Consider the following 9,575-nt stretch of genomic DNA (forward strand, 5'->3'; position numbering starts at 1 on the left):
CAAGATATAAGGGAGTAGATGGTCACCACACAGGGGTGACCTGGGGGTTGATAATTTTGCTCCTAGATTATTTAGTTTCTCGGGATCCCTTTGTATAATATCACATTATGTATAAAGATCAGATATTGCTTTGTGTGATGCAAATGCGACAAAAACAGGAGGTGCCGGCAGGGGCGTGAAAACATTTTCACCGTCACTGTATAATACAAGGTTGACTAGTTGTGTATGTGACAATTAAGATTGGTGATCATCCTTCTTACCTGTGGGTGACACATAGGAACAACTGAAGCAGAGCTCGGAGGTGACGTTCTCCCAGCTGTGGCCCCAGGGGTGAAGGCAGCATTCTTCCATACTCATGAGGGTCACATTGTGGGGGCTCCTGATATCCTGACAGTTCCAAGTAGTGAAACAGTGACCCAAGAAGCCTTCTCCTTATAAGAGAAGCAAAGAAAAATATCACTTACTACCCAGCACTGAGTGCCCAGGGTCTAGCATCAATCACAGAGCAACCAACACCGATCGAACAGCACTGAACACTGAACAAATGGGCACTGTATAGCCAGTGAAAGTGACCAACAACGTGCAACCAGCATTGAGTATTGGGCACCAAGCAAGCAGCATAAATACAAAAATGAAGACTACAGATCTCCAAATCTTGTTCCAAGCAGAGGGTGTAATTGTTCAACAGAATATGTGCAATGTTTCATATATAACAGGTCAGCACTGTGCAACTGGCATCAAGTGTCTAGCACCAACCACCTAGCACTGAGGACCCAGCACTGAGCACAGAACGCTTGGAACATTAGTATTGAACAACTGGCACCGAATTTCTGGCACAGAATGCCCAGCATGAACAGTCAACACCTAGCAGACAGTAGCAAGTGTCCAGCACCAACCATCTTAACATTGAGCATCCAGCACAGTGCACCCAGTGCCGAGTATCCAGCACAGAACACTCAGAACCAAAAAAGTTTAGTACTGTGTTAACCAGTAGAGCAAAATGTGATTGTTCCCAGCAAGAGAAACCAAGTAATCTTGCAGATATGATACCTTTTAATGGCTAACAAAAATACATGATGTTATAGCTAGCTTTCGAACCTCTCACGATTCTTCCTCAGGCATAATGAAATAGCTCCGAAGAGGCATGCATATATATGCACACATACTTATAACAAGGCACAGACATGGATGTGATTAATTTGCACTTAAAGGAATACCACAACAGAATGAGTAGAGAAATAAATACTTAAATAGTCCACTGGTAAAGATGTGAAGATGTGAAAGTTTTATGGTTTCTGAATTAATGTTAGGGGGTCATCAGGCCTGTGTGTTATCCCTGCTATAGATTTCTGATACTTCTCATTCACGCACGAATCCTTTCGAAGAATTTAACCCTCTGTTGAAAGCATAAAAAATATTATACCCACTATCTATTTCATTATGCCTGAGGAAGGATCCTGAGAGGTCCGAAAGCTTGCTATAACATCATGTATTTTTGTTAGCCATTAAAAGGTATCATATCTACAAGATTACTTGGTTTCTCTTGCTGGGAACAATCACATTTAACTCAGAACCAAGCGATTAGCAATGAGTAGCTCACACCAAACTTCTGGCACCAAATGTCCAGCGCAAGCAACCAGCAGCAAGTGTCCAGAACCAAGCATCCAGTATCAAGCACTCAGAATGAAGTATTAAGCAGGCAACATTAGGTATCCAACACCAAGCAAACGGCACCAAGTGCCCAAGACCAGGGTCTAGCACCGGGTGAGTACCATCAAGTGAGCAGAACTGAGAATCTAACATAGAGTGCCCAGCCCTAAGTGTCCAGCTCGAAGTACCCAACTTGAACAATTAGCCCTGAGTACTCGGAACCAAGAGATCAACACCAAGCTTCTGGCACAGAATACCCACCACCAAGCTTCCAACACAGAGTGCCCAGCAGCAAGCATCCAGCACTGAGCTGTGACCAGGAGTCATGTGACCCCTAATAACATACCTTGTGTGCAGTCCTCGCCCGTCCAGCCCTCACAGCATACCCGTACTGTCCGGTTCCACACAGCTGGTCTGGTGGACTGTGGCCTGGTCATGGGATACAAATATAATAATGTCACATGTGATCCCAAACCCTCATAGAGGATAGAAGACTTGAGTCATAACTGGGATTAAAAGAGATTTATGAAACTGCCTGAAAGAAGAACTGTCTTTTTTGCCCATTACAACCAATCACAGTGCAACTTTCATCTTTCAAGAGCAGTATACGAAACGAAAGCTGCGCTGTGATTGGTTGCTATGGCACAAAAAGACAAAGTAGCGGAATTGGTGTAGATTTTCAGCAGCAGAAAATCCGTATCAAAATTGTGTCAAATTACACTTCAAAAACTGTCAAAAACCATGTTATTGGCGTGGATTTTGATGCATATTTTTGTGTAGATCCGCAGCAGAATTCACCTCTGCGGATCTACTGCGGATCCACATCAAAAGCTGTGTCAAAATCAAGAATCAAATGATGCAGATTTTTACGTTTTTTTGTGCAGATCCACACCAAAATCCACTATGTGAGAACGCACCCTTACACTAGTGTTTCCCAACTCCAGTCCTCGAGGCACCCCAACAGCTTATATTCTTGGGTTTCCTCAGTATTGTGCAGGTGATGTAATTATTGCCACTGCTTCATACATTGTCACAGGTATTTTTATTATAGGATATCCTAAAAACATGGCCTGATGGGGTGCCTTGACGACCGGAGTTGGGAAAAACTGTCTTAGGCCACTTTCACGCGTCCGAGAAAATCGTGCAAGATTTGTGTGTTGCGAGACGCACAAATATGAACCTCATTCTTTCGAATGGGGTTATGTTCATGAGTGGCATGTCCTATCTTTGGGTGTTGCCATGGAAAGCCTCGCCTATTGTTTTCAATGGGGCTGGAAAAAGCACTGCACAGTGTGCAAGGTGCACGCACGTGTGATCCGAGGTTTCCCATTAAAACAATGGGAAACAATTGCCGATCCGGCGCGACTGTCAAAAGTATGTTTTTCTTAACTTGATGGTACAAAATTTTATTAAATTGGAAATATAATGGGTTGACTATCAAGCACTTAGGCGCCCGACAGCGGTCCCAATGATCATCGCTCCTTTGCCTTCACACAGAAGCGATAATTGCTCACTGAATGGAGGCAGAACGCACTGGAGATCTCTTCCGTCCGCCGGACTCCATTCCTAGATCAACAGGCCAATAATCGTTCGGCTGCATAAAATTAACAATAAGCAAATTAATTATAGTCTGTCGTTCAGTCGTTGGCCGTGTTTACACTGAACAATTATTGCTCATTTTCGCATGATCCAGCGATTAACTGAAAGATCATTCCATGTAAAAGGGCCCTAAGACTCATTTTCAAATTTGCATTTAGATTTCTGTTGTTTGGCATCGGGAGCCGAACAATGGTAAAGCTAAATCTGGCATATATGGGCACCAGACGGACCCCTGAATGAAATGATACAGCATGCTGAGCTATTTTTCCTAGACTTTGTACCGGATTTACGTCAGAGGCTCCGAGTGGATGCTGCGATTCAATAAAAGTTAGGGGTGGAACATGTGTATATGAGATACAAGATGCGGACATTGCACAAGTGGCAGGGTATATAAGAGTTATTGTCCCCTCCGAGGTCACATGATACTGACCTGTATATAAAGCACATGCTGGCCTCACTATGCAGCCTCATCTTCTCCTGGTCCAGCCTCCAGCCTTCCATGTTGTACTGATAGAGGCTCGAACATGGCACCTCCTGCTCTCTCCTGGCGGTGATAACCTCCTCCTCCGTCACCTGCACCGTCCGCTCACACCAACGTCTGTCACCGGGGCACAGAATATACAGCGCTCAATTCACTGACATATGCGATATCCCTTAGGCTAGTTTCACACGGGTAATTGTGATTTTGCCATAGCAAAATCGTGTCTTTGTTTCCGTGATTTTTGGGCGTCAGCAATGCTTTTTTTTAGAGCATGCCGCGTTTTTTTCTTTTTTTTCAATATCGCATGACTGAAAACATCGTAGATGGGAAGGAAGTCATTGTAAATCATTGGTTTCATCATCTGCTTTTTTAATGACTCTCGCATCACGCGAACATCACGCAATTTTCTCGGCCGTGTGAAACCCCCCCTATTGATGTAAAAAATATTCCTTAGGGTGGTTTCACACGTGCGAAACAATCACAAGATTTTGGGGTGATGCGAGAGTCAGTAAAAAAACAGATTATGAAACCAATGATTTCCAATGGTTTCCTTCCAATCTGCGATGTTTTCACTCATGTGGTTTTGCGAGAGCGGCACGCTCTATCTTTCTGCGGTGTGCGTTTTTTAAAAATCTCCCATGTTTTTCTATGGAGCCTTCTTTTTATCGCAACACAACGCATGCGTTGCGAAACGATTTTAACATTAGAAAGTCCTATTGACTGCTGCGATAAAAAATTGTGCATTTTTATAGCGCAATTTTATGGCGGGCGGCAGCAATGTGATGCAAGATTATTCTAAAAAAAGCATTGCTGACACCCAAAATCGCAATCGCCCGTGTGAAACTAGCCTTATGGTGTCCATTTCCTGTTCCATTATGGGAGCAAGAAAACGTAATCCCCTGCCGAACGTATTTGTCTTATGACACAATCGAATGGCGCCGAATGGAGGTCGCTGATTTTAATGGGGTTTTATCAATTTCAGTTTTGGCATGCAGCACGAGTTCATCCTGGATTTTAACGGAAAACTGCAACGAAGACTTCGAATAGAAGCTCCGACGCAGATGTGAACGAGCGCTTATTACATCTACAATGTCGCACGGGAGCCGCTGAGATGTCATTTACCCGCTGCACAGAATCATCTTCATCCACAGGAGCAGCAGCCACAGCGGGGATCTCATCGTCCTGTCAGTGGAGGGGCAGCCCAGACTCCACCTAGAAGCGGGAACAGCTGTCTTAGATACACCGCCTCACAATGGGGAATGTAGTATGTATCATACATGAGAGGCTTAGATACACTAGGTCAGTATCACACAAAGAAGGCTGGGATACATCATGGCAGTATCACACAGTAGATAAACCTGACAAGTATAACTAGATAGGCTTAGATACACTACAAGAGTATCACACATCATAAGCTTCGACTCATTAGGACAGTATCACACAGATGTGGGCACAATACACGACAGTGGCTATATATATATATATGCGGTCAGTACTCACATGCAGGTCTTGTGCGCTCTCCCACTGTGTCTTCCGTCTTTCCTTGTGTCCATCTGCTCCAGCATTATATACCAGCTCCGGACATTACCATACAGCAGGTGTCACCGCTGAGATTGGTCACCTCCAATGGTCACTGATCTGTACTCACCCCCTGCAGGGGACGGATTATAGGGGTTGTCATGGGGCCACTAGGGAGGTGAGTGATGGGGACACAGGGGAGTGAGACAACATCTGTATATATATATATATATATATATATATATATACAGAGGAATACATCCTTATACCGGGGAATACCTTCTTATACACAGGACGATACATCCTTATATACTAGAGAATACCTCCTAATATACAGGAAGACACATCCTTATATACCAGGAAATATCTCCTTATATACAGCTGAAATCCACTGCGGGAAAACGCTACGCTTTTTGACCGCAGGCCTTATAATAGAAGGAGAGACATCCTTATATAACAGGGAATACATCCTTATATACAGGGGGATATATCCTTATATACCAGAAAACACCTCATTATATACAGAGGAATACATCCTTATATACAGGGAGACACATTCTTATATACCAGGGAATCCCTCCTTATATATAGGGGAATATCTCCTTATATACAGGAAGATACATTCTTATATACTGGGGAATACCTTCTTATACACAGGAAGATACATCCTTATATACTAGGGAATACCTCCTTATATATAGGGGAATATCTACTTATATACAGGAAGATACATCCTTATATACTGGGGAATACCTCCTTATACACAGGAAGATACATCCTTATATACTGGGGAATACCTCCTTATACACAGGAAGATACATCCTTATATACCAGGGAATACCTCCTTATATACAGGGGAATATCTCCTTATATACAGTGGGAATCCACTGTGGGAAAACGCTACGCTCGTGGACCGCAGGCCTTATAATAGAAAGAGACACATCCTTATATAACAGGGAATACCTCCTTATATACAGGGGGATACATCCTTATATACTGGAAAACACCTCATTATTTACAGGGGAATACCTCCTTATATACAGGGGGATACATCCCTATATACAGGTTGATGTATCCTTATATAGAAGGGGACACATCTTTATATACCAGAAAACACCTCATTATATACAGAGAAATACATCCTTATATAGAAAAGTCACATCCTTATATACCATGGAAGACCTCTTATATACAGTGGATATATCCTTGTATACCGAGAAATACATCCTTGCATAGAAGGAGACATATCCTTATATACCAAGGAAAACCTTCTATACAGGGGAATACCTCTTTATATACACAGGGATACATCCTTATATGCAGAGGAATACATCCGTATATACCAGGGAATACCTCCTTATATACCGAGAAACACCTCACTATATAGAGAGGAATACCTCCTCATATACAGATGAATACATCCTTATATACCAGGGAATACTTTCTTATATACAGAAGAATACCTCCTTATATACAGGCGGAAACATCCTTATATACAGGGGATACCTCCTTATATACAGGTGGATACATCCTTATATACAGAGGAATACCTCCTTATATACAGTCGGATACATCAGTATATACAGGGGATAACTCCTTATATACAGGCGGATACATCCTTATATTAAGAGGGGTACCTCCTTATATACAGGGGGATACATCCCTGTATACAGAAGAATACATCCTTTTGTAGAAGGAGACACATGCTTATATACCAGGGGATACCTCCTTATGTACAGGGGGATACAACCTTATATAAGGGGGAAGTACATTTTTATATACAGAGGAATACATCATTTATATAAGGAGACACATCCTAATGTACCAGGGAATACCTCAAATACAAGGGAATACTTCCTTACATAAGGAGGAAGGAAGTACATCCTTCTCTCCTTATATACAGGATAATATCATCCTTCCCCCTACACCTCTTACACCTTAATGCACTTTACATTTGTACATATACAGATACTGGTCGGTGACGGCTCACACAGCTCCATGTATAATACCTTTATATATAGACGGTGGCTGGACCATTGTACGAACAAGCACTGCCACCTCTTGTGGCACCCCGTTTCCTTACAGATTGTAAGCTCTTGTGAGCCGGGCCCTCACCCCTATTCTTCACATGTCTGATTCTGTTCTTTCTGATTTGTGATGGGCTGCGGAATATGTTGGTGCTGTAAGTAAAGATTTATTCTCATTAACAAGACTCCGTGTGATTCCCTATAAATAAGGCAAGACATGCAGAAATTACAATATGTGGGAAAACACTCCACGAGAGATTCCACAGCAAACCACTAGCGGCCTACACTAGGGGCAAAAAGGGGGAAACAAACTAAAATCAGCAGCAAGCAGTAAAAGGATGAGGGAACCCTAAGATCACCAGCATAGACACAGAGAAGAAAGACTGCAAACTAGCAGATACCCCGCAGGGCGGGACAACCAGCCAAAACCAATAAGAACACGCAAGTGTAATTAATTATTCCTGTGGCCCCTTAATTACAAGTGACCCTGTCTGTGGCCCTTCTTTGTTCTAGTGACCCCTCTGCAGCCATACTTCCCAACGTATTGGACAGTCCAAGATAAACCCATGGTCCTTTGTATAGCAGATCTACTTTTCCCATGCATATCTATATGCTTGAATAGTTTTCCTTAAAATATTAGCCCCAAAAATCATCAGAATGTGGAAATATTTAAGATCCAAATGAACCATGTGATGATTATATAGATCGTGGTTTAATATACAGTTAGGAGCCATATAGAGCATTTGGAGCAATATAATATATTTATTAATGCAAACCTATTTCCTAAGTCAAATAGAAGGACATATAAAGGGCAAAGAGGGACTTATGTCAAAAGCAGGAACTGTCCCTCCGCAGGGTGTGGCATAGTATTTATTTGGACCGCCACCATGGAGGTAAATCCATTTTTTATAAGGTAGGGAGAAATTGACACTATTTGCCTATCCATGATGTAAGGGAAACAACATCAGTCATCCAGTTGCGTGCCACTATTCTTCTGGCCTGAAAGAGCGTCTCGTGAAGCATCTGCTGCTGAGTAGGGGACAACTTGAGGGGTTCAAAGCACCTTTAACCCTTTGCAATCCAATTTTGGATTCAGGGTTTCCTAGGGGGTTCTCTCTTTCTGCCATTATACAATGGCACCATCTGCTGGCCAGAGCCAGTATTGCGGTATGGGACATGCTGGAGAGGCCCCCGACAACAGAGCCGCCAGTAATATACAGTAAGAATACCCTACTGGACGAATTCCGACATTGGAGATGTACAGCCTTCAATCAGAATGTCTTAAGACGTCAGACAGTGGATTGGAAAGGGTTAAACTTGGGAGTGAGTGCAACAGGAATGCCCATCAGCTTGTTCAAAAATGTAATGACCTGTACCCAGAATCCTTGTACATAGGGGCACTGCCAGATTAAGTGGTAGAAAGACCCCGCTCTTGCTTCTCATTTAGGCCAGCTTCACACGGGTGAGATTCTTGTGCAATATTTGTGCGTTGCGAGACCCATAAATCTCGCACAAATATGAACTCCCCTCTTTTGAATGGGGTCATACACGAGAGTGATTTTTTGAAACAAATCACGGAATGTCCTATCTTTTTGCGTGTCCGCCCATTAACCATTGTTTTCCATGGGGCCAGCGACAGCTAGGTGCACGCGAATGCGATGCGAGGTCTCTCCATTGAAAACAATGGGAGACACTCCGCAATCCTCCGCGGCGCTGAAGGATCGCTACTTCCCTGAAGTGATGCCAGGCGGTTTTGATGTAAAAATTTCTTGTATCCGCAGGAAAATCGCTTGTTAGCTCGCCCGTGTGAAGGTAGCCTTATGGTGTATCTAAATGTTTTATGTGTGATACTGCCCTGGTGTATCTACTGTAAACCGGAACCTGGTGGTACATATAAGGATACCTCCTTATATACAGGACAATAATATCTTTATATATAGGATGACACATCCACATATACTGGGGGAGATGTTCTAACGTAGAGATACTAAATGTAATGTGTCCTTGCCTTGTATATATAGTAACAGTTTTATGTGTGATATTGCCCTGTTGTATCTAAACCTAAAGCTAGTATGTATAAGGATTAGAGATGAGCGAGTATACTCGCTAAAGGCAATTGCTCGAGCGAGCATTGCCTTTAGCAAGTATCTCCCCGCTCGAGACGAAAGGTTCGGGTGCCGGCGTGGGGGAGCGGTGAGTAGCGGCAGTCAGTGGGAGGGAGCGGGGGGGGGGGGGGGGGAGAGAGGGAGAGAGAAATCTCCCCTCCGTTCCGCTCTCCCCCGCAGCTCCCTGCCCGCCGC

At 43.3% G+C, this 9,575-nt stretch overlaps 1 protein-coding gene across 1 annotated transcript in view; it reads right to left on the bottom strand.

The window, feature by feature from the left end:
• Positions 1 to 4,908, bottom strand: part of LOC136586564 (SCO-spondin-like) — a 100,849-nt gene extending 95,941 nt beyond the window's left edge. Inside the window, exons 1-3 of the mRNA XM_066584700.1 lie at positions 4,853 to 4,908; positions 3,708 to 3,847; positions 261 to 431 (exon numbers count right to left, since the gene is read on the bottom strand). Coding sequence (XP_066440797.1) covers positions 261 to 431; positions 3,708 to 3,847; positions 4,853 to 4,908 — 367 coding nt within the window. The remainder of the gene's footprint in view (positions 1 to 260; positions 432 to 3,707; positions 3,848 to 4,852) is intronic.
• Between the last annotated feature and the right edge of the window lie 4,667 nt (positions 4,909 to 9,575).

This window comes from Eleutherodactylus coqui, chromosome 12 (assembly GCF_035609145.1).
Source record: "Eleutherodactylus coqui strain aEleCoq1 chromosome 12, aEleCoq1.hap1, whole genome shotgun sequence".
Classification (NCBI taxonomy): domain Eukaryota; kingdom Metazoa; phylum Chordata; class Amphibia; order Anura; family Eleutherodactylidae; genus Eleutherodactylus; species Eleutherodactylus coqui.